We start from the raw sequence: 26,002 nt of genomic DNA on the forward strand, positions 1-26,002 counted from the left end.
CCAAAAGACTCAAATATATTAGCCTATAATTGGGTACAGTTGCAGTCGAAAGTTTACATCCACTAGTAAGAACATGTTTATTATGGCAGTCTTCACTTCCAATGATTTCTACAACTCTTGTTATTCTGTGATGGAATGAGAGGAACACATATTACTTCATGAAGCTGGCTGAGAATCTCAATTCATTATGGGCCTTCTGAAAATGTGACCAAATCTGCTGGATCAAAAATGAACATTCAGTAATTTGAACAATCAGTTTTGGTGACAGTAGGATATTGTGTGAATCAGATTTAGTTTGTAGCGCGGCCTCTTAACTTCTTCTGAGTGATTAGGATTGGTAGTGGCTGATGACCTTTCTAGGCCCATGTTAATATAGTGCTGTGTGGCCGTTTTGCTGCCAGTGGATCTGCTGCTCCACAAACAGTAAATGGAATAATTAAGGAGGAGGATTATCACCAAATTCTTCAGGAAAACGTAAAATCACCAGCAGAAGATTGGGTCTGGGGTGCAGTTGCGTGTCCCAACTGGACAATGATCCCAAACACACATCAAATGTGTTAGAGGAATGACTAAATCAGGATAGACATGAGGTTTTGAATTGGTTCCTCCAAGTCCTGACTTGAGCCCCATCGAGAACCTGTTGACTGTGCTATGGAGACAAGTCTGTGGCAGGAAGCCAAAAAATATAGTTGAACGTCACTGATTCTGTCAAGAGGAGTGGTTAAAAAGTCAGCCAGAGAACTACCAGAAGCTTGTGGATTGCTATCAAAAGCACCTAACTGAGGTGAGAATATCCAAGCGACATTTTTACCAAATATTAGAATAACTGTGTGTATATTCCTGTAATATTTATGATTGTCAGAAAACCCATAATGAATTCAGGTTTAAAGCAAACTTGAACATGAATGTTATTTATGACAAAGTGGAATGTGTTCCTCTAATTCCATCACAGAAAAATGTGAAAACCATTATTGTCACAAACACAGATTAACTTCACCATACCTTGACAAAGTGGATTTGGTCTCCACCCATCTCTGGTGCATGTGGCCATGTAGCTGCCATCTGGGCTCTTGTAGTTTGCCCTACACCTGTATCTTGCAGTATCATAAAGTATCATTTTTTGCCCCCAGTAGACATTCCAAGAATACACATGTTGCGGGCGTCGATTGCTGCATGTAACCTCTGGAATGGAATTTTGCATTTTAAGACAATTGACATAACATCAATAATGGTCAGCAGCACTCAAGCTCCAGTAGTTTTTTTACCTTTGCATACAGGTCTGATAGTCCATTCTCCACTGTCAGTGCATGTAGTTACTGCTGAGGTGTGCCGAGGGCTAGTAATCCAGTACTTCTCTCCACAAGTGACAGTAACTTGTTCATCAGGTGAAAACACATTTCTGTAAACAGGTTCATAGCTGGTTCCTTCAAGTGGCGGCAGTGTCAGTCTACATTTCATGGCTGCATTTGGTGGGAAATTTAACACATTATCTGTTAGTTTATTTTGAACAAGACACACTATAATGCTATGACATCCTTCCATCCAGAACTAATGTTCACTAGTTACTGTGATATAATCAATACACTGGATTACTCAGTTAATGCTTACATTCACACATAGGCGTTGGGCTCCACTCTGCTCTCATTCCGATTTTTATGCATTTTGAAGGTCTCTCTTCAGTGCGTTTGTATTTGTCAATGCAATCAAAATGCAGAACTTCATGTTCGTCGTACTCACGGATATTTCCATGCACAATACCATTTTCAATTTTGGGTGCTTCGCATTTTATTGCTGTTGAAGGAAACAAGTGAGCATGAATATAACTATGTTGTCACTTACATGAATAAGCGAACATTGTGGAACAGTATAGGAGTTAATGCAAAGGCTAGAACCATGATAAGAGCATACCACAGGTCAGATTAATAATTCCCATCTATTTTTTTAACTTTTTACTTTGATGGGAAGAATTCCTGAGAGGTAAAGTACTGTTGAATTTTCTGACAGTATAGAAACTGACCATGAGTCTGCAACATCCCCAGTCTGCATCTGGAGACCTTTGCTGCATGTAATCACCACTCATTTTGTTATACTAATTTCCTGTGTGAAGCCAGTTTTGAACTATGGAGTCCTGGGGTTGACATGGTAACGTGGTGGCTACTAGGTGGTCAGTGGTTTGTCTTTTGGTGTGACTCATTAGTTGCTGGGTGAATACACTGTGACAGTGGTTGATGTGGTGTTTTACACATGTCTGTGTGGGTTTATTTCCCTTTTCCCTCTTCACCTCATTCTTTCATTTTCATCCTCTGCTTCCTCCTTTATTTTGTATAGCTAGCTTTTACCTTGGCATTTTGGAGCATCGCCACTCCACAATCCACTTTCATTACAATAGATCTCCGTTGGCCCGAACAGGATGTCGGTGTTAGATTTGCAGCTAAAGCGAACTACATTGCCATGGGCTGCTCTCTCTAGGCTCCCATTCACCTGGACGTTATCGTTGACATGAATCACTGGGCAATGATTAGCTGGAAGGAAAAAAGTAACCAAAAAAAAAATATAAAAAATTAACCAGATGACCAAAAGACTCAAATATATTAGCCTATAATTGGGTACAGTTGCAGTCGAAAGTTTACATCCACTTGTAAGAACATGTTTATTATGGCAGTCTTCACTTCCAATGATTTCTACAACTCTTGTTATTCTGTGATGGAATGAGAGGAACACATATTACTTCATGAAGCTGGCTGAGAATCTCAATTCATTATGGGCCTTCTGAAAATGTGACCAAATCTGCTGGATCAAAAATTAACATTCAGTAATTTGAACAATCAGTTTTGGTGACAGTAGGATATTGTGTCAATCAGATTTAGTTTGTAGCGCGGCCTCTTAACTTCTTCTGAGTGATTAGGATTGGTAGTGGCTGATGACCTTTCTAGGCCCATGTTAATATAGTGCTGTGTGGCCGTTTTGCTGCCAGTGGATCTGCTGCTCCACAAACAGTAAATGGAATAATTAAGGAGGAGGATTATCACCAAATTCTTCAGGAAAACGTAAAATCACCAGCAGAAGATTGGGTCTGGGGTGCAGTTGCATGTCCCAACCGGACAATGATCCCAAACACACATCAAATGTGTTAGAGGAATGACTAAATCAGGATAGACATGAGGTTTTGAATTGGTTCCTGACTTGAGCCCCATCGAGAACCTGTGGACTGTGCTATGGAGACAAGTCTGTGGCAGGAAGCCAAAAAATATAGTTGAACGTCACTGATTCTGTCAAGAGGAGTGGTTAAAAAGTCAGCCAGAGAACTACCAGAAGCTTGTGGATTGCTATCAAAAGCACCTAACTGAGGTGAGAATATCCAAGCGACATTTTTACCAAATATTAGAATAACTGTGTGTATATTCCTGTAATATTTATGATTGTCAGAAAACCCATAATGAATTCAGGTTTAAAGCAAACTTGAACATGAATGTTATTTATGACAAAGTGGAATGTGTTCCTCTAATTCCATCACAGAAAAATGTGAAAACCATTATTGTCACAAACACAGATTAACTTCACCATACCTTGACAAAGTGGATTTGGTCTCCACCCATCTCTGGTGCATGTGGCCATGTAGCTGCCATCTGGGCTCTTGTAGTTTGCCCTACACCTGTATCTTGCAGTATCACCAAGTATCATTTTTTGCCCCCAGTAGACATTCCAAGAATACACATGTTGCTCGCGTGTATTGCTGCATGTAACCTCTGGAATGGAATTTTGCATTTTAAGTCAATTGACACAAGATTAATAATGGTCAGCAGCACTCAAGCTCCTGTAGTTTTTTTTTACCTTTGCATACAGGTCTGATAGTCCATTCTCCACTGTCAGTGCATGTAGTTACTGCTGAGGTGTGCCGAGGGCTAGTAATCCAGTACTTCTCTCCACAAGTGACAGTAACTTGTTCATCAGGTGAAAACACATTTCTGTAAACAGGTTCATAGCTGGTTCCTTCAAGTGGCGGCAGTGTCAGTCTACATTTCATGGCTGCATTTGTTGGGAAATTTAACACATTATCTGTTAGTATATTGTGACAAGACACACTATAATGCTATGACATCCTTCCATCCAGAACTAATGTTCACTAGTTACTGTGATATAATCACTACATTGGATTACTCAGTTCATGCTTACATTCACACATAGTCGCTGGGCTCCACTCTGCTCTCAGCATCACTCTGCTCACACACACACACACACACACACACACACACACACACACACACACACCTCCACCACAGAGGTTATGTTTACACCCATGTCCATTTCTTTTTGTTTGTTAGTTGGATTGGTAGCAGGATTATGCAAAAAACTACTCCACGAATTTCCATGGAGCTTGGATGGAGGATGGGTCTCAACCCAGAATAAACCCCCTTAACTTCTAACCCAGCTCCAGATAAAGGGACAGATCCAGAATTTTTTTCACTCTTTTCTGAAACATTGCAAGATAGGGCAATTTTTTCCCACAGTTTTGTTAATCGCTCAAAGAATAATGCATGGATCCTGTGGAAAAAAATCTGGTTTATTTAGGTGACAAAAGTCTATGCATATGTATAATTTGATGTGGGCCCTAATAAAAATTCAGTTCTAACGGATTTAAATGTTTGATAACAGATAACTGTCCTTGGTGGATGTATGCACTCTAATGAGTGGCATTCTAGTTCAAAACTTTGATTATTCAGCATGATCTACACAATGGGTTGGATATCACTATTCATACGCTGTTCACAGTCTTCATTAATTGTCAAAAAACACATTGAGTATGGCATTTTCAGCATTAGAGTCTTAGAGTTTGAGGCTCATGAATGCAATAGAATAACATATAATGTTAAAATGTCTGTTGCTCAGAAAAATACTTCACACCTGCTCTTTTTCTATGTTCGTATGTCGGTTTTTTAGGAAGCAACAAACACAAAGGCAGAAAATCACAACTATGAGCAAAAGGTTTTATCGAGTAAAGCAATAGAATTTCAAATCTTCCCCTATGAGTGAGATATTGCAAAAGTTAACCTATACAAAAAACTAAGTGCCTGTAGATTTCCCCTGTTCTTTTTTCCTCCCATCAGATTCATTTGAATGGGCTTCTTGGAGCAATGTACGTTGTGGACTCTTACTGTTGCAATAAAAAAAAAAGGTTTTTTATGCAACAAAAATGCGATTTTTTTTTGTTCAGTGCAGTAAAACAACAGAGAAAATGAACCTGAAATCTGACATTCTCACCGTTCTGTTGAAAAGATTTCTCTGTGTTCATCCAGAGGATAAAGAGCCAAAGACTGCAAAATGGTGAAAATGCTCTCATGGTGAAGATCCAGGAACTAGGAACTAGGATTTAGGAATGATGCCTTTGTGGCTGAGTTAGGGTTTTTGCCTTCAGACTTTTATAGATCAAAGTCTCTCTGGGGAGGGAAGAATAAACACATTTGCAATAACAGCACTGGCACACACACACACCACACACACACAAATCAATGTTAAGGCTTGGTGCATATAGCCAACAAGTTCATCAGCGGCAATGAAAAAAAGTGGAACTATTTGAAGTACATGAAATTAAATCAGACTGAAGGTACTTGGGTGTCGAGGAGCTGTGCTTCACAGCTGACAGACTCAGTTCACCCAGGCACAATTTACATTTCACCATGATGTCCTTGTCCCTTTTCACTCACAAATTCAAAAACAATGTCAATGCTCTCACAACATGGAGGCTGTCCATCTTATGAGCTGAGCTACACATTAATGCAGAATTACCAGGGTTGGACTAAGTCATTAGTGGGGCCTGACACAAACATAGGCATTAGGGCCCTGGATATCCTAAATTCTCCCTGTTTTTCAGTCCTTAGTTACACCCACCTATAAGGTCTTCTCTTCAAGCTTGATCTTCTCTCCCCCCTCACTGACATGCCGATCATGTCCAGACATCTGCAATTGCATTTCTAAAACCAACAAAACACATTCGTTTTGACAGATGGTAGAATCTTATTTCCATAAACAACTTGCCCTCTGTTTGGTAAGACTGTACTTCACTGTCCATTCATATGAAAGATCTGTCATTATTGATTTGGTTCCTTGATAGAATACTCGGGATAGGATGGGTTAAACATGGAGAACTCATCTTACTATTAAAGTTGTACTTTTATGACTGCATATGTGATACATAAAGTTGATTTCTGACTTCTACACACACAGAACACAGTGCATGTCTTGTACCAAGTAGTGTATGGTAATTAAGTACATTTGCTCAAGTACTGAACTTAATACATTTTATGTTGTTTTTTTTTTTTAATTTCATTTTTGGATAATTTGGGCTATATTACCACATACTGCATACATTTTAGCAAAGTGTGTGTGTGTGTGTGTGTGTGTGTGTGTGTTTTATTTCAACCTCAGCTCATATAATGTGTCTGTATGTTATACAATTATGTAGCTATATTACAGACGGACAGCTAAACTTGTTTAACATATTATGGACCATTAAAGCTGGGGTAGGTAATTCTGTTCCAAAGCATTTTTATCATATTTGTATAAAATGTCTTAACATACAAACAGAAATCAAAATATTGAATGATTTTGAAAAAAAACAACAACAAATACAATCTATCTATGGCCTCCGGCAGCGACAGGGCTATAATAACTTCATCCAATCAATTTTAACAACCAAAGAGTTTGTATGGACAGACTACCTGTCAATCAATCCGCCCTTACCTGATCGCCCTGTGCTGACTCCGCCCATCACTCATTGAGCATGACCGCGGTCATCGAGCAGACTGCATCTCATCACCAGCGGTACCTACTGCAGCTTCGTATCGCCTTTGAACTGTACATTTTTACAAATGTGCTATTGTTGTCTCTTTCTCTGTCGTGGTTATGAGAGGGACGCATCAACTTCCAGCCTTGAAGTGTCAGTACACGACAGAACCATGCCCGGCTGTTTCCACTATTTCACAAGGTCACAGGTGACAGGTGAGTGTTACTTGATGCTGGTATGTAGTAGTAATGTAATATTTGTCTTGGTTGGATACATTTCATAAATACATGTGTGCTTCTTTCATATCAAGTTGGTTGGCTTTGTGCGAATTCTTAACAGGGATACAATATAATTAAAAAATCTAACGGCATCATTTCATTAGCTTGGTCCTAACAGTCAGGTTAGCCTAATGCCTGAGACTACTGCATATTAGTTAGACATTTTTTAAGAAAATAGACTTTGCATTTCAATTAAGGGTCTGACTGTCAGCTGACCACAGTAGTATGGGGGAAACAGAATGCACCCAACAATCCCTGTAAATAATCACTCACAACCTTTTCTACATAGCAACAGTCCTGTGTTTTACAGGATCAATAACATCTGTATGCCCCATAAACACATTCAGACGTAACTTTGTGTCCTGTAAACACATTTAGTTCTCTATCCTTATCCGGTTTTAATGTAATTATTGTATTTTTTGCAGAGATGCTGAAACTCATTTCTCTTAGGCCAATTACTTAAAGGTGTACAACAAAAAGTCCAGAAATTAGAGCTGGTAAGGTTAAAATCCTGTAAATTAATGACATTTGGTAGTTGTTATCAGGAGTGTTGGTTGAAAAACACAACCCAGGGAGAGTTGAAAATGAAATAAATATATAGTTTTGTTATGGCAGTTTTTGACATGGAACATTTTTTGTGCTCAGTGTGGTCTGAGTGTTTTTTTCTTCTTTTTTATCAGTTGCATGTGGGTTAAACATCATACTCTGTATCCCCACTGCTTCCTCAGTCTTTCTGCCCTGCTGGGGTAACTTTGTTTCATTTTCATTTGTACACGGTGCCAGGAAGTTTGTTTTCTTATGGTTCTCCTGAGTCATTTCTGCACATGCACAGTAAGATGGAATAGTTCAATGTAGTGAGGCTGAAGGGGGGCCCAGAGACACTCATAACGGATTAAGCATCGGGATTATGTTTCAATGTGACTACCGCCCTCTATTAGTCCTAGTGTATTTATTTGTGCACCATCAGGTCAACCCAATATACACGGCGACTGTATTGTAATTTCTTACAGAATCCACATGCACTTATCAGTTTGACTTGGCGAAACAAATAAATGACTGCATGGCATGATACATACGCTGGTCAAAAACTGTGTTCTTCTCCAACCCACCTGCTTAGTAATTACTGCCTAACCAACTTGTAACTTTTCCCATACACATACCATCCACTGTGTAAAGAGGGAATTACAGCAAGTGAACACACACACACACACACACACACACACACACACACACACACACACACACACACACACACACACACACACACACACACCAGACACACACGCTAATGAATGTTTTCGAATTTTGGTTTGTTTGACCATTCAAGACATCAATTACTTACACTGAGATAGGGTTAGGGTTAGGGTTAGCCATGGAGGAGCAAAATAACAGCACATCTGTCTGCACAGAGTGTTGCCATGATAATCCTGACAAGTTTTCCCCAAATGCTAAAATTGTATCTACAGCTTCAGGAAGCATCCCTCCCATACATGATTATCTGTTTAACAACATAGCAATGGACGTTGATGCAGTTTTATCACCTTTATTACCAATATCCTTATCCAGACTTTAACGTCTGTACAGGATACGTAATGATCTTCTAGCGTATGGGGACAGAATGAACTGGGAGAGCTGCATTTTTCTCCTACAATGAACACAACAATAATAATAATAATTTTAATAATAAAAAAAAATAGCTCCACAATTGTATTGTTTTCTTCTTAAATACTGGAAACAGCTGTCAACGTATTGTGTGAATGGTGTGAGCAATTAAATAGTAAACAACTTGCTCCCACATTCTGACATGACACATGACCACACCAAGTCTGATTAACAACTTCCCGACTTGGGGAAATAGGTCCATCTGAGGAGCACATGAATGCAGCATCGGTCTTGTGTGTTCCCCTATTGTCAGTTCACCTGCATTGGCTCCCTAGTCCTACGTGCGTTTCTCCCTGTGTTCACGTAAACAAATCTCTGGTTTATTACACTGTTCACTGTGTTCTGTGTCTGTATTTGGGCCTCAACTACGAGCTGAAACACGCACCAAACACTAGAAAGCTGTTACGAAACATAAACTTTGCCTTAAAAAAGGCAGTTTAATACAACGTTTGTAAGTAATGCCTGTATACTTTTATATGGGAAATTATGAATGTCAGTAAAACCAAATTGTATTTTTGCAGTATTAGTTAAACTCATCTGGTAAAAAAAAACTGAAAACAGAGACCGCATTTGTCTTTATTAAAAATGTTCACGATTGACAACATTAAAGTTGAGATGGTATGTAATTGTGCTAAAATCACATTACATTCCCTCTTTGCTTTATATATTTCAGGTGACAAAAACTCTGATTGGCAAGTAGGCAGGACAATGTCACAGCCGATACCCCTTTGATGCACTGCCACTCTACCGGCAGTGCTCCTCTGGCAAATCTCAACTCGGTTATTGTTACTAGATTTTGTAATAATAATAATATTGTGCTGCCTAATGTCATTGGCGTATACCACTCAAGGTTCTGCAGGAGACAAAAGACAAAGAGCATTCTGTCAGTGGCAAGACTGACCAAGAACAAGCCTAAAAATGTAAATACACAAGATTTAGTGTTACATATATGATACTATTATAGGTCAAACAACTAGTTGCTTTTTAGTTGGTCTGAATTATGAAGTTCTTTCCCTATTCAGAGATGTCTTATACTTGCCTACTATAGAAATACTTATTCAAAAACTTTGATGAATATATTCTATAATGACTGTCCACACAGTGGAATAACAGTTTAAAAGTGTTTTTATTAAAAGTTGATTTTCTAGTCTCATTTCCAACTTGTCAAAACTGATGCCTTGCAGTGGCAGCCGACCCATCCTACATCCCAAAGCGTCAAGTTTCGACGAGTTGGGAGTGAAACTCAGAAATCAGCTCTTCTAATAAATAGCAATTTCAATGAGTATGAGCACTAAACGTGGGCATTAGAAATGTGGATCTGTAATTCAATGCAGGTTTTTAAAATGAACAAAAGTAAATGACACTTAAAGGCAGAGATGACAATAAATCGTGAAATTTGGGTGATTAAACCATTTATCACTTCAAGAGCAGTAAGTGGCAATTACTAAAAATGTTACATGTAATTTATATGCTGGTGATCTCCAGATGCTGATTTATTCATTCCTGAACCCCTTGACATACAAAAAATATTCTAGGATGATGAATTTAATTCACGTGTAAATTGTTGCCTAAAAAATGGTTGAGATGTGTTTTTGATGTACATACGTGTGCAAATAATAGTCTTCCTCTCCCATCCCCCCTCTTTGCATCGAAGTGTGTTTTCTCCAACCATTGTGTAGTCATCATGGCACTGATAAGTTACTTCAGAGTCAGACAAGTATTTTTCCTGGAATGCAGTCGCAACAAATGCATTCTCAATTCTAGGGGGGTGATGACAGTGTTTGGCAATAGCTGCAAAGAGACAGAAACGTGTACAGTGTTAGTAGTGTTTTGTAGGATTGGGGTCAGAATCTGAGTCATTTGGTCCATTCAAATTTGAAAAGTCTGGATCGTTTTATCTCAACTTAAGTTAGCTGGGCACCAAACTGGAAGTTAGCCGGCTTTGTTGGCGGAATCTTTCTAGTATGCTTGCTCTATGGGTTCCACAAGATGGAACACCCAACTCATTTTATAGCCAGAAAGTCTTTCTTAGGACTGAATGGGGCTCTGCTTGCAACACTGTCTCCAGGTTTTGATGTAATTTCCCTGCAACACGTGCAGTTTGTTGGTGAGTTTCCCGAGACCTGCTAAACCAGCACTGTAAAGGCTGGAAAAGCTGCGGCAATGAAAATAGAAGGGCTCTGTCATAATGTGATGATTCTCAGTCATTTAAAGGTTATATCTGTGGGTCCAGATAGGACAGTGTCTGGGTCCAGCCTGGTAACTAGTCTTGTTGCCAGACATCTTTTCTTCTCTCTCAAAACAAAACACAAGACATCTGCTCAGCTGCTCAGAGAGCTGCCAGAGTGTGTCAGGTGTAACAGACTTGAGGAAGAACCAGTCACGTTGGATTCTGTTCTGGTTCCACCTTCAGGTTTATGTGTGTGATTTTTAATGTCATGTTTCGACAGCTATCTGATTGCACAAATGTTCAAATGCCAGCATGCTTAACTAAGATAGTTATCATTGCAAACATCCATCCATCCATCCATCATCTGTACATATTCTATGTACGCCGCTTAATCCTCTGCAGGGTCGCGGGGGGGCTGGAGCCTATCCCAGCTGACTTAGGGCGAAGGCAGGGGACACCCTGGACAGGTCGCCAGTCCATCGCAGGGCCACACGAACACTACACACACTCTCATTCACACCTATGGACAATTTAGAATGATCAATTAACCTCAGTATGTTTTTGGACTGTGGGAGGAAGCCGGAGTACCCGGTGAAAACCCACGCTTGCACAGGGAGAACATACAAACTCCACACAGAAAGATCCCAGGCGTCCCAACCGGGACGCGAACCGGCGATCTTCTCATTGCAAACATGTATATATATATATATATATATATATATATATTTGTCTACCGCATATTTTTAGTTATTAAAACACACAAACTCCAATCACACTATGATTATCCTGGACCTGTATTTGCTGCGCGATGCTTTTGATGTACGTACTTTTGCAATTAAGGTTCTTCTTCTCCCATTCCCCCTCTCTACATCGAAGTGTGTTTTCTCCAACCATTGTGTAGTCATCATGGCACTGATAAGTCACTTCAGAGTAAGACAAGTATTTATTCTTATATGTACTGACAACAAATGCGTTCTCAACTCTTGGTGGTGAATTGCAGTAGGCAGTATCTGGAGGAGACAAAAACACATGCAGTATTACATCTGGATTCCACAGGGCATGTCTCTACTACCTGGCGTGTGCAACCTTGTTTAAAATGAATTCATGAAAGCAAATGACTGTTCTGATTCATTAACTTACTGATTTATTCTGAGTAATTTAACTTTTTCTTTCTCACTGTTAACCTGCTGTTGATGAAATGCAACAATTCCTGGGTAGTTTTCAGTGAAAATCCGACTGTGTTGGAGACGCTGAACATTGAGTTGGCAACATCCCCCGCTTGAGCTTGGAATCTTTGATGCATTTCATCGCTTTAATTTCCTGTTAAGTTAAGCCAAGTATGCCATATATATGCCATTATCACTTCTGGACCACTATAAACATTTTAAAGTTTAAAACAGTGTGTTGAGTTGCACCACAGCAAATTGTAGCAACATCAATTCCTCTGGTCGCAGCTGTTTGGACTGAACTATCAGAAGGTACATACAGGTCCACAGGATCTGTCATTTTAACGCCTCCTTTTCATTATCTATGTAGGAATGCATGCCATGCATCCTGATGGCGGCGTGCTGTGTTTTGAGAGACGGGCTGTTGAGCTGCCTGCTCCTCATTTTGCATCAAGTCGAATTCTGACTTTTTCAAACCAGAGGCATCCAGCGTGAAATGACGCCCCCAAGGACACATCCCCCACACTCTGTCCGACTTATTACTACAACCAGGTGTTTAACTCTGACCTGAAACGACTAAACTCGGTGACATGAAAATTGAATTTTTATATGCTTTGGACAGTAGCCAGACTGTTAGCGGTAGCCATGTTGCTAATGCTGTGTATGTGGCTGCAGCTACAACAGGAATATAGCAGGAAAACGCTGGAACAGGAGAGTTGAGTAGTTGGCTCTTCCTGCTTTAAATCTGTTATTTTATGCTATTCACATATCTGAAGAATAAATACAAACAGCAGTCACATTATTTGTTATAGATTATCAGTCTACATATTGTCTAAATGATTGTGAGCTGGCCATGGAGCTTCGTTCTGGTGCTCTGAACATTTAGCCAAAAGGAAGCTGGCAGAACTTCAGTATGTGGAAATTTCTATGAAAGTCATTTTTATAAGGTAAAACAAATTAAAAAAATTCAGATCCCTGTCCTCTAATTTTTCACTTAACATGTAGTTCCTGTGTTTTGACTTTGTCAGGCAGAGTTATGCTCTATTGTCAGGATAATTTATGAATATTGCTGCCTTTTCCTTATTATTTAGTGCTTGCTCATCTTTACTTTGTCATATTTATTATCTACAATGTACAATGACTCCATATAAATAATTTATTTACATAAATATCAATCAAGCTGTTTCATGCAAACACTGGAAACAAAAGTTTGTAACTTACTGTGGCATCTCATCTTTCCAGACCATTCTCCATTCACACAGGTTAGGTAAGGCTCACCCTCCATTTGGTATGGATTCCGACAGATGTATTCAACCCTTTCATTATGACTGTAATGGAATTGGAGACTTTCCTTGATGACGCCGTCTGTAAGGGGTGGTGGATTATTACAACCTAAAGGATCTAAAAGAAAGTACAAGTTTAAGTGTTATTGTGCTGCAATTTTGAAGTTTTTTCACCCGGAAAGACAAAAAAAGGTCTTTAACTCTGAAAGGCAGAAACACAGTGTTTTTACAGTCAAATGTTTTGTGTTCTTTTTCAGTTGAATTAATGTTAATACCTGTGAAAATGCCTTAATTTGCAGTAACTTTTATGAAACTTGACACACTAAGAAGCACCAAGAAGCATCCAAGCAAGGGAAGCATCAAATCCTCTCTGGTCACTGTGGGAAACATCCATAAACTGGATTATGGATCTTTTGTTTTTCTCCATCGCAAATTATAAGGATCAACGGGACAGAAGTAATGTACCTCCGCATGTTGGGAAGGGAGCGCTCCACTGTTCATCTGCCAAACATTCAACCACAGCTTTTCCTCGAAGAAAGTGTCCACGATGGCGGCAAGTGAAACGTAACTTTTGTCCTCTCCTTACTTGATTGTTCGGGTCATCTGTGATGATGCGTACATTGTCTGGCACACCTGCGATTTGGCATTTTGCCTCTTTTTGAAGAGGAGAATATGTGTCATCAAGAGATTTGAACAGTAGCATTTCAAACTTATGATCTGACATTTTGTATTTCTTCAAACAAAATCCGACGTGAATCTACTACATGTATGCCCAAAGATCTAAAACTGTACCTCTGTATGCAAATGTACATAATAATACATACTACTTCTTTTTCATTTTTTCTATTTAAAAAGAAACTATAGAAGCATTTTCAATAAAAAATGAAAATAAATCCTACATTAAATTAGAGAAAGAAGCAGTGAAAGTAGATGGGGATGTGACTTATAAAAGTTTTTAATCTGGATGCTCCTTTTTCTTGTTAAAAAGCCTTCAGTATTTCCATATGAACAACTGATCACTTTACCGCTTGTATGTGAAGGGGCCACAAAGAATAACCGGACTCTGTAGTTACAGCCCATTCTCCTGCCCTTCTGTCAATACCGCCATTTTGTCATGTCCCTCGACATCTCACACAGACGTACAAGGTACCCTTCAGCATTTGTAAGAAACACACCAGGCTTTAAACTAGCTTCCACGTAAACCCATCTGCTGCAATGTATGATCAGATCAGAGCAACTGCTCCAGATGACGTGGTTTACATGGTGACTTACACATTCTCTCACCCAAACGACTGAATGAGCCAACTCCAACTGACTCTCAAAATAACACACATGTTCCCAAAGATTGCAGCATATCAGCCGCGGTCGTACCAGACCTTCATTGTACGCTTGCAAATGTATTAAATTTAGGCAAGACAATGACCTGGTTTGGTTTAGGGAAACATTGTGGTTTAAATTAAAATAACTCTGTCACTTGTACAACTTAAGTTACACAAGCACGTAAATATTTAAACTTACTTTGGCCACATTCCTGGCACCAAATGTGTAAAACCCTGTGTATGTTGGGTTAGGGTTAGTGTATAAATCTGTCTACACACCAAAGAGGATATACTCTTTTCATCAGATTTATAAAACCCCACGTACATCTGTTCCCATGCATCTTTTCCTCTTATACTGTATCTTTTCCCTCAAGATTATTTTGAAAAAGCCAGTAAAACCAACTTTGCATCCAAGTCTCACTTGTTTTCTATGAATGTATCTATCCTCCACACAAATTGTGTCAAAATTTTCATCATACACTCTTTTGCCTGGAAAAAAATAAACTATTCAGATGTGCAGTCACATGTTTACATGATTGTAGCATTTATTTATTCATGTGTTTTGTTCATCTAAAAAGCTAAGAGTCTCTATTGAATGTAGCAAACTGCTGATGCATTTCCCAGCTGGCAAGCATCGAGAGCTAGGGGGCCGTCTGCAGTCCAGCAGTGGGCATTCATGTTGTCAGACTTGGGCGAAAGAGGACTCAGATGCAGTATGGCAGAAGTACAATCAAGTTTTATTAATCTGATTCTTTGACTCTCAGGAATGAATGAAAACCAAACGCTATGAAAATTCTGAGACAGACACAAGACAAACAACATGGAACACAGAGAAATGAAAAGCGCTCCCGCAGGAGGAAAACTACACTGAACTGGGGTCAAAATTAAAGTATGAAAATTACAACAAAAATACACTCCGAAGAGGATGCACGATGGCTATGAAACTTATCTATTCTATCGTATAAAAATTATCAACAAAAATTCACTCACTTGTAGGAGAACCGAAAGGGCTAGAAAATCTCAAATTACAAACAAAACCTTAACCAGAAAATTACAACAAAAATTCACTCTTCAAGAGAGGGCAAAAAATACAGATAAATAATACAAGAATAATACTTATCACAAAGACGATCAAGACTGTGGATTCAAAGGGCTTAGGCATACGACATGAAGACGAAATACTTTGGCACGGAGACAGGGGAAGACAAAGACTTTATACACATGAGGGAGGGGAGCACAGGTGGAAACAATCAGGAATCAGGGATGACGTCAGACTAGAGGTAAGATCTTTAGCCCGAGCCCGAGCCCGAGCCCGAGCCCGACCTGGCCCGAAATTCGGGTCAATCATTACGTTCGGGTCGGGTCGGGCTCGGGCTTCTCTCTCGCTGACTTTTTTTTAAATAAATATATGTTTATAAAAATGTATACTAAAACGATGTGTGGATACTAAACTAAGGAATACTTGTTGTAAATAAATAATTTGGATAAAACAGAGAAGGCGGCGCTGTAAGGTAATTGCTATATAACTACTACTAAACAGGAGGCGCAGAGCAAGAGCACGCTTTGCGCACGGCTTTGCGGACATTTCGTGAACGTAAAATACTATGGGATAAATTGAAATTTCGGGTTTGCTTCGGGCTCGGGCCTGCAAATCAAGTTAATTGGTCGGGCTCGGGCTGGGTCGGCTTTAATGCCTGCGGGCCTGGGTCGGGTCGGGCTGGATTTTTTAGGCCCGATCTTACCTCTACGTCAGACCAGGGACACAAGAGGAAGGGCAAGTGACCTGAAACGACAGGAGAATTATTTTCAAAATAAAACAGGAAGTTCACAAGACAGACCCCAAGACAAGACAACCTCACCGTGCTGTGACACATGTGTTGGAGAAGTGGCTCTAAAGAGAGGCTTCAAGGGAGGAGGTGATGTAATGGGAATTCTGTAGAGCTGATTATGGAAAAGCACTGTTTAAACTGTGTTTATTGACAAGCTCGACCAAGGAGAATAATAGAAATCCATACTGTATGCCAACCACTATCACTCTCAAGAGCATAATAAGGCTGTATTACATAGGCCAGAGTTACTTTGTTTACTTAAGAGTGACCCGGGTCAAACCACATGTTATACGCTATCTTTGGGTTGATTCAAATGTGTTCTGTACATACACAGGATGATCAGTCTAGCCTGAGATGTGCTGCTTAATGGGAGACAGTTACTGCACCACAGTCTCTCTAGCTTAATCTAAGCTTGGTTTCCACAGAAATGGGCTTATTTGCTTCAGTCTTACCAAAGACAGCTGCACTGAGCCGAGTGCAGAATGAACCTAACACAGAATAGAAGAAGTTCACTAACTAAGAAAGAAAATTCCTTCACAGGTGGGATTTATTTGGTTGGATAATATAGCTTGCTTTTGCTGTTTTTTACAATCCTACCAAACACAGCTTGATTTGGCAGAAGTTGTTCTTAAAATCTATATTAAAATCATAAATGCGTAAATTGAAAGAACAAGAACAACAGCACATAAGAACTCTGAAAGTGTTATGAAGAAAGTGGACGTCCTTCATAACCTTCCTTGCACTCATAATTGGCCCAATCTATCGATCTATCGGTGATGTAGAGAGTATGAGCTTGTAACCAATATAACTAGACAGTGTGTGACATCAGTGGTAGTAGTAGCATTACTTAAAGATAGAACTGGGGACTAAATCACCCTTGTTAAAAGAAGCACAGAAAGGCCTCAGAAGTAGGGTTGGTGGAAATTAAGATTCTGCTAATTTTTCACAGAGGAGCAACAATAAGCATCCTAACTGACAACATCACAAACTAGCACAGTTTATGCATGGCCCAGGACAGAAAGCCTCAACAGCGAAGCCACTCAGAACATCACTGGCATATCACACATATATTCTACACATACAGACATTAAAATTGTAGTGAAATGCTGGTGAGATGTCCATATGACTGTCTACAGGTGGTTTTCAGGTCGATTTTTGCTGAGAACGGAGTGATGCGCATGTGTGAAGTGCATCTTGTGCTTCCTGCTTGTAGGTCTGACCTTTTAACATGGACGCCTAAATGAAAAGTGAGAGGTAACGCCACGCAGTATCACTGCACACTCATCCGGAGTGTCCATCCTGTAAAAGGAAACACACACCCCAACCACAGTCTGTTCACCCTGCTGCCGTCTGGCAAAAGATACAGGAGTATCTGCTGCTTTACCACCCGACTCTATAACTCATCATCACCCATCCATTTTCTAAAATGGACTTGGCAAGACTCAAATGAATCAAACATAGTCTCAAAAACAGTCTCAAAACCAGTTACAACATACCTTGTACGTTGTAACTGGTGACTAAAAAGGTTAGAATAGCAATGCAACTGTGGATGATTTTTGTCATTATCTATTCATTTGCTTATTAGTTTCATGATTAAGTGATCAATCATTTAAACTGTAGATTGTCAGATTATGAAAAATGCTCGTTGCAATTTCCTAGAGTCTTCAGCTTCTTTTGTCCAACCAACAGTCCAAATCCCAAAGATTCTACATTTACTGTCAGGAATGATGACAAAAACAGCAAATCCTCGCATTGAACAAACTGGAACTCTTTTTCAGTGGCTGTATATAGCAGAAATTAAGTTTGTTGGTGGAAAACATTTTGATCCTAACAGTATGAACATCTCCTCACTCAATTTCACAATCTTAAATAATGAAAATAAAAAACAATGTTGTCAGTCACAAGGTTCACTTCACCATACCTTGACAAGGTGGATTTGGTCTCCACCCATCTCTGGTGCATGTGGCCAGGTTGGTGCCATCCGTACTCCTGTAGCCTGACCTACAAGTATATCTTGCAGTACCATTCAGTGTTATTCGTTTAACATACCAATTATCCACAAGAGGGTCTCGTCGATTGCTGCATGTAACCTCTAGAACGAGAGGGAAGACTTGAGCATTTTAAGTTGATTGAGTATAATAATCATCATCGTCAAAGTAGAGAAGGAAAATCTTGTATTCTGTCTCTGGTACTAAAAGTCATGTAGTTTTTTACCTCTGCATAGCGGTCTGACAGTCCAGTCTCCATCGTCATTACATGTGACTATTGCTGAGGTGTTCTGAGGGTTAGAAATCCAGTACCTCTCTCCACAAATGACTTTTACTGTGTCACCAGGTGAAAACACATTTCTGTAAGCAGGTTCATAGCTGGTTCCTTCGAGTGGCGGCAGTGTCAGTCTACATTTTGTGGCTGCATTTGTTGGGAAATTAAACACAAGTTTAGTTTAACACAGAGTTCAGTACATCCATCCAGTGTTCATTTTCGCCAATCACCTGCCAATGTATGTGAGTTTTTGCTTACTTTCACAGTATGGTGTGGGGATCCATTCGGCTCTACCTCTTTGTATTGTGCATGTTGTAGGTCTTCGATCAGTGGGCATGTAGTTAGGATTGCATGCAAAATGCAGGACTTCATGTTCATTGTACTCCTGGGTGTCTCCAGGCACATTACCATTTTCAATGACAGGTACTTTGCATTTTATTGCTGTTGACAAAAACACAGAAACATGAATAACTACAATATTCATTAAAAAAATCTGTTCTGAAATCAGGTTCATACCTCCTTTTCCTTCCAGTGGCGGATAATTGAACAGTTTAAACATGGTAATGACAGGTACTCATTATAATCATCTGGAGTAATGTTTATTGATTGATTTTGATTTTTTTATGGAAAAAAATGAGAGTTAAAGTGAAACTCTCATGTGAATGTATATAAGTCAAACCTTCGTGTGTTGTAGCACTTTTAAGATTTACCGTAATTTCGTTTTTGGGCAAGGTAATTTTCAATGCATCAAAATCACTATATTTAAAACACTAAGAAGGCTCAACACAACATGAAATTTTGCTCGTAGTATCACCAGGGTCTCTACACGTGAACATGAGTGTTAAGAACTTTGTTTGTGTACACAGAGAAAGAGAGTTTCTGGACAACTCACGTCAGCAGTAGCATCTCCGGCGCGCCGCCATCATGGCAGACAAAAAGTGTCGATCATTACTCACTCACCGTTACTCTCCTTCCTGTTCGGTCACACTCGGGCATCAAGACTACGGTAAATATTTTCCACCTTGACAAATATGACACACACTACTCTCTTGAGCATCTAGCAATGATAACAGCTTTATCATTGAGATTATTAGAGATAGAGACTGTTTGTTTTTTTACATTAATGGTTGCAACTTTGCTGTGCTGCATTTTAGGTCAGCCAGCACATACTGTTTTTGCCAGAGCTGAAGGGGACATTAACCTTCGTTCCGGAGTACAATCTAGCAAACAGCAGGCTTAAGTTAGTTTTGCAATTAAAAAACATAGCTTTTCTTCTCAAATGGCCCAAAGCATAATCTGACCAAATCAGTAAACAATTGTTTTGTTTTCTAACTGCAGTAAAACAGCTGAGAAAATTGGCCTGAAATGTGACAATCTTACCGGCCATCTGTAAAGACTTTTCCATTTTCAGCCACAGGATAAAAAGCCAAAGAAGGTGAAAGAGTCTCATCATGAAGATCCAGGAACTGCTGGTTTTAGGAACGATAATCACTTAGTTTCACTAAAGTGTTTTTTTGCCCTCGACTTCTACAGAGCAACGTCTTCCTGTGCCGCACTAATGCACCCCCCCCCCCCCCCCCCCCCCCACACACACACACACACACCTTACCCCACACACATACACACACACACACACACACACACGTCTATCAAAATGATAACCAGTTTCCCATCTACCATCTGCCTGCATCCATGTGAAGTCAGCATGTTGCACAACAAGTATTTTTAAACATTGCTCAAGTCAAGTACTTTATTCACTGTCCTCAATTGTTTCCAACAATCCAACAGAAATGTTTCCAATATGGAAAGAATATCTGCTATACTGGAAACCTCATTCCTAAGGTTTAAAATTTCATATCTTATTAAATCCATGAAAAATACATTGCAAAATCTTGTTCTCAATTCTCACAGCATTTGAGACATGACCAATAAATATTAATCAGTGTCCAGTAATGGCTTCTCATTTCCAGAATGCCCACCTTCAGTGAAAAATTTTGGGCGAGAATTGAGCCATATAGTTTCTGAATGTGTCTAATATGAACTCTACAGTACTCAGTTTATACAGCTATCCTGGAGATCCCAGAGGTGGCATGTCACACCGGACATCTATGATTTGCAAAAGTAACCAGAAAGTTCATGCAAATGAGAAGCAGGAAACCCAACACCCTGTCTCTTGAAAGAATGCATTGCACGGCTGTGTCATCTTGAGTTTTTGCATTTTGCATTTATTAGATTTGAACTTTGGTTTTGATTGGTACTTTACCTTTTTCTTCATGCGTTCTTGTATTGTTTTCTTTGGCTTTTGGTCTTTGGCCTTATTTTGTTTTTTGCCCCTTGTTTTTTTTTTTTTTTGTGGAATTCAGCTTTTGTAAAATAAAAGTTTGCCTTTTGTTTCCCCAATCCTGCCTTCTGTTCCATGAGTAAATGCATTTGGGTCCACCCTCCTTTATCCATAGTTTTCCCTCTTTAACCTCAACCTGACAGGCTGCTTACATAGACAATATGTTAAGTGTGGAAACGATGGATCCTGTGGACACATACCATAATACTGGTATGTTCATGACATGGTAATATAGGCTGCAAAGTTTGTGGATTACCAGCACAAAGCTGTAATTACTCCAGATTTCAAGATGTATAGTATCATTAAATTATATATGAATTTACACATGGTTTTACACATGAAACTTCTTAATAAATCCCAATGAATAACAACCCCCTTCTACAACTTGTTTTTAAATGTCTGACCAAGCATAAATATCCTTAATAAAACATTAAATGGCCCTTAAAATAAAGCTTAAAACTGTAATACCCGTTTTTACTTTAATTACAGACAGTTACTGTTTTCTGTTATTTCACAGTATATTTTAATGCCCCCTGCTGCCATCGATCATCTCATCACAATGCAATGTTCTGCTGGGAAACCTTGGGTGCTGGCATTCATGTGAATGCACCACCCATCCAAATACTGTTGTGGACCAAGAACCCCCTCCTCATCACAACACTACCTGATGGTAGTGGCCCCCCAGCAGGACAATGTGCCCTGACACACCGCAAACACCGGTCAGGAACAGTTTGATAAACACAATAAGGGGCCCAAGGTGTTGACCGGGCCTCCAAAGTCCCCAGATCCCAGTCTGATCGAGCATCTGTAAGACGTGCTGGAGCAGGTCTGATCCATGGAGGCCCACCCCCCAACATACAGGACCCAGAGGATCCACTATAAAACACCCTGGTGCCAGACACCACAGGACAACCTCAGAGGTCTTAAGTCCATGTCTTGACAGGTCAGAGCTGCTTTGTCTGCACAAGGGGAACCTTCACAATATTAGGCACGTGGTCATAATTGTTTGCCTGATCGGTGTATCTATCCAGAGAGTCTGATCTTCGTATGCATTGTTAAAGATGACAAATATAAATGTTTGCAGAGATTTAAATCCATTTCAGAAAGGAGAAACTGTAACATATGACAATTCAGAACTGAGGACGGACGATTGATGTCTAACTGTTGCACAGTATTTGTTTACCTCTTTCCTCTGGTTAATCTTTTACATGTTTGTCCTGCCAGCTCTTGTCACTTCCAGTAAACTAAAGCTTTTACTGGCAAGACGGGCGGGTCATTACACCATCAAAACACATCACGAAATCATGGCCAAATATTAATGGCAGGAAGGACTTTACAGCATTCTGCTTATATAAACTGTTGGAAGAGATGCTCGGATGCTTTTGCTGGTGTAAAAGTGCCAACCCAACAATTCATTTTATGTAAAAAACACATATAATTATTTCACTATTCAAGTAATTATTTCATAGTCCTGTGTTGCAGAGTTTTATGAATTATTTCATCTGTCAATCTCGCCCATCAAAGTCGGTGGGCAGACCACCTGATTGGTTACCCTGCACATGAAGTCAAGAAAAATTGATTCCAGATAATGTCTTGATTCAGTTCTCTCACGTCCCACACTCCAGTCCAGTAGGTGATGGTAAATGCATCTAAAAGTTGGTTGCCAACTGCCAAAAAAGCCAATAAAAGAAGAAGAAGATTGATGCAATCAAACAAAACTTTATTGGCTAAAAATCAAGTGGAAGGCTCGGTCCCTGCTAGCCCCATTGTTGACACAGCGTGTGAGATGCAAGACAAAATGTCAAAAAGTTGCCCGGCGCTGCTGAGAGAAGCAGCAGATTTGACTGAGGAAGCTCTGAGCAGAACTCCTCCAGCTCCAGTGGCTCAGTCACAGCAGATACCTGCTGCTCCGTCACGTACACCTGTCCAAGGTAAGCTGATTAATTTAATGTTAGCCCGGTGTGCTACTAATCAATGACTTGGGACACCGGTGTGGGTTAAATTAGATAACAATTTGGAGTTGGATCTAAAATGTATTTGTATGCGATAGGGTCATTATGCGTCATGTGTAATACGTTCATCATTAATGGAGGGAGCATAACACTAGTTAGCTGATCGGCAAAATAGTGTTAGCTGGCCGCAGCATCCCAAGTTAGAAGGTGAGGCTGGTTTAGCTGACTAGTGACCATTAAGCTGTGACATGTTTATGTGTTGCAGCCGAGGTAGCAAGGCTAGCAAGGCTCTTCGCACCGTATAACAGTGGAACCAGAGGGAGTATGACGAGATGACCAGCACAAGTTCATGTTAGTTGAAGAAGCTACACACACTGTTGTATGGCTGACCATGCCGGAATCAGAAAAAAGAATAAGAGGAAGGCCGAAGTGAAGAAAATGATAGAGAGACAGCCCAAGTTAGTGACAGTGTTACAGTGAGGCCTGAAACATCAACTGAGAGTGCAGAAGTACCAGCAGTGATTGACAGCGAGGAGTTGGATCACAAAGAATCAGACAATGGTTTGTGACAACAGGGTTGCTATAAGATCGTGTGTAACACAATCTCAATAGAAATAGAAAAATAACACCTGCAGGATATGATTAGATAATATAATTACACACAATAACACACAACTGGGTTATATATTCTAACTATTTAAAACATTATGTTTTTGTTCAGAATGCTGTTTTGCTGTTTTTACATCAACTCAGCTTTGTAAAAGATTCTGAAGATGTTGGGTCTCATGTTTGTCAGTGACATGGACATAACTTTCCTCCTCTTCTGTAGACTGAGAGGATATCTGCAGGTAACATGCCAACAACATGTCTCTCTGGAAGAGATAACTTTATTATATTGTTGTTTGTTGTTATCTAGAATGGAAGGGTCTTAAAGACCCAGCTCAAGCAGCCAAAGTTTTCAAAGAGAATCTGCTGAGGGAGCATGCATCTGGGAAACCACTGAGAATGATGATGGATGTAAGGGACTCTGAAGAGGACAGGGAACGGGAACTTTTCTTATTCTATAAACAGCAGCAAGAATGGGCATGTCCACTTCATTGTACCCTTGTTGGTAAGTAATATACATTTTGTAATATTAATGTTTCAGTAAGGAATGGGGAATGGGATCCAAAAAATGATATAATTGATGTCCACAAATGAAATGCACAATATTCTCCTGTTATCTTGAATAGTCAAAATTAAGGATGCTATTCTAGAATTACAGCCAATTGAAAATTGACTTGATATTGATTTTTTCCCTTGCTAGTTAAATGTTACCTAATCCAGCTATCTGCATTAGTCAGCCGCCATTTTTCCACTGTTATTATCAATATTTTATGTCAGGTGATGTTGCAATGTGGTACTTTATGACAACTGTAATATCCAAACTCCAGCTTGGATTCAGTCTTGATCTTGGTAAGTCTTTTACCATTTTGAAGGTTAATATGATGTAAGTTTTAAATGTATTTCAGTGGTTAATTGTTGTGACTTTATCCCCTGCTCTCTTGGTACTTTACAGGAGGAATGGGCTGAACACTGCTATTTGAGGGTGAACCTGACCATAACATAAAAAAACCTTCACCTTGCAAAATTATTGTTTGGGCCAATGTAATAACTTTTATGATCTTGATTTTAGCTTGAACATGAAGAACTAACACCAGAACAGAAGGACACAGTTTCAGATCTTTGCATGTCTTGGGATCTTCTAGGGATCCAATCCTTAAAATAGCATGGCTTAGATGACTTCCAGTGTCTCAGAATTATTCTACATCCTGTCTCTGTCTCCCAGTCAAAGCGTTATTGTCTGGCAGCAGACCGAGAATACACAGAGCTGGGATCTTAGTAAGTTGCAATCCAAATAGATCATTTAAGAGGGTAACAACCCTTTCCCACAAATGTTCATTTTTTTCACAAGAATACAACATGTGTACAAGAGTACCCACTTCCTTCTCACACCTCCAACATGTGTTACTGTCCTTAAGTTTTAGTTTGGACATTTTACTGGGAGTCCAGCAGTTTCTGTCAAACAATTTGTACTGAATAAGCTGAGACTGTGCTTCATAACAACAGTTATGTCAGGATGCAACCAACTTCATGCATCCATCAGCTGAAATCCATTGGCCCACATCTTTCCCCCAGCAACCCTTCCAGGTTAGGTGGTCTTGCCTCCCTGAAAATGTCATAAAATTTAGAGGCTCCACATTTTTTATGTCTAGTTACCTGGACTAACTCCTGAATCCTGGTCATGTTGTCAGGGTTCTTTCCCCGAGTAGCTTTAATGCAACGCCCAATTTGGAGGAATTTCCCCAAATCCTCTTGTGTAAGGTTATATTCTTGCTTAATTTCATCAAATGACCTCAATCCATTTCTAAGCAAGTCAAAAAGCAAGTTTATTCTAGCTCTTGCCAATGGTTTGGTTTTTTGCCAATCAATATTTCTTTTTTATACCAAATCGAGGATTAGAGGATTGCTATTTCCACTAGCTCTACTCTAGCCAAAACTGTCATATTGCAGTTTTTGTCACATCACGTTTGTAGTGTCAGTTATTAATGCAACGTGTTGGTTTAATTTCTTCAGCATGGTCTGTGTGTTGCAATAAGTCTTCTCTGTATTGGACAGGCTGTGTGTAGCCTGATTGTAGCCCCATCCTTTGAAATTGAGGCAGTCAGTGAAGTTAAAGAGAATGTCTTGACTACAGCCTTGATTTAGACTGGCAGCAACCAGCTACAATGTGGTTACAACACTGTGTCACAAAAACAAATTTGTGCCATCATTTTAATGATTTGTCCATCTGTGGGTTGAATGAGAGACAGTATGATTACTTCCAGTAAGTAAAACACATCAACTAGACATCGCCGCTAGATTGAGCCCCAATTTAGTTGACTAACCCACTTCTAGACAAAAGGATCTCGAAATTGTT

At 39.6% G+C, this 26,002-nt stretch overlaps 2 protein-coding genes across 3 annotated transcripts in view; both read right to left on the reverse strand.

Annotated features, from left to right (window-relative positions):
- The window catches only part of LOC119028873 (complement factor H-like), a 10,338-nt gene extending 4,928 nt beyond the window's left edge, over positions 1–5,410 (reverse strand). For both annotated transcript variants that reach the window (XR_005077830.1, XM_037115279.1), the window contains exons 1-7: positions 5,260–5,410; positions 3,832–4,026; positions 3,567–3,746; positions 2,340–2,522; positions 1,609–1,791; positions 1,266–1,460; positions 1,003–1,182 (exon numbers count right to left, since the gene is read on the reverse strand). Coding sequence is in view for 1 of the 2 variants with exons in the window: in XM_037115279.1 (XP_036971174.1) it covers positions 1,003–1,182; positions 1,266–1,460; positions 1,609–1,791; positions 2,340–2,522; positions 3,567–3,746; positions 3,832–4,026; positions 5,260–5,338 (1,195 nt within the window). In the remaining variant the exon portion in view is untranslated. The remainder of the gene's footprint in view (positions 1–1,002; positions 1,183–1,265; positions 1,461–1,608; positions 1,792–2,339; positions 2,523–3,566; positions 3,747–3,831; positions 4,027–5,259) is intronic.
- A 4,191-nt stretch (positions 5,411–9,601) lies between these two features.
- Positions 9,602–20,302, reverse strand: LOC119028874 (complement factor H-like). The gene is made up of 8 exons (XM_037115281.1): positions 20,131–20,302; positions 19,009–19,191; positions 18,703–18,897; positions 18,410–18,580; positions 13,806–13,994; positions 13,279–13,458; positions 11,719–11,901; positions 9,602–10,512 (listed from the first exon to the last, which is right to left on the reverse strand). The coding sequence occupies exons 1-8, from the start codon at positions 20,201–20,203 to the stop codon at positions 10,253–10,255; spliced, it is 1,434 nt and encodes a 477-aa protein (XP_036971176.1). The 5' UTR covers positions 20,204–20,302; the 3' UTR covers positions 9,602–10,252.
- Between the last annotated feature and the right edge of the window lie 5,700 nt (positions 20,303–26,002).

This window comes from Acanthopagrus latus, chromosome 11 (assembly GCF_904848185.1).
Source record: "Acanthopagrus latus isolate v.2019 chromosome 11, fAcaLat1.1, whole genome shotgun sequence".
Lineage (NCBI taxonomy): Eukaryota > Metazoa > Chordata > Actinopteri > Spariformes > Sparidae > Acanthopagrus > Acanthopagrus latus.

What these genes read in the sequence shown, in the direction of transcription:
- LOC119028874 (XM_037115281.1), bottom strand. Translation starts at nt 20,203, where the DNA reads ATGATGAGACTCTTTCACCTTCTTTGGCTTTTTATCCTGTGGCTGAAA. An exon ending in ACCAAATCCACCTTGTCAAG is followed by an intron (nt 13,995 to 18,409) that starts GTATGGTGAAGT and finishes CTCTTCAAAAAG; the next exon opens with AGGCAAAATGCCAAATCGCA. An exon ending in GAAGAACCTTAATTGCAAAA is followed by an intron (nt 10,513 to 11,718) that starts GTACGTACATCA and finishes GTCTCTTTGCAG; the next exon opens with CTATTGCCAAACACTGTCAT.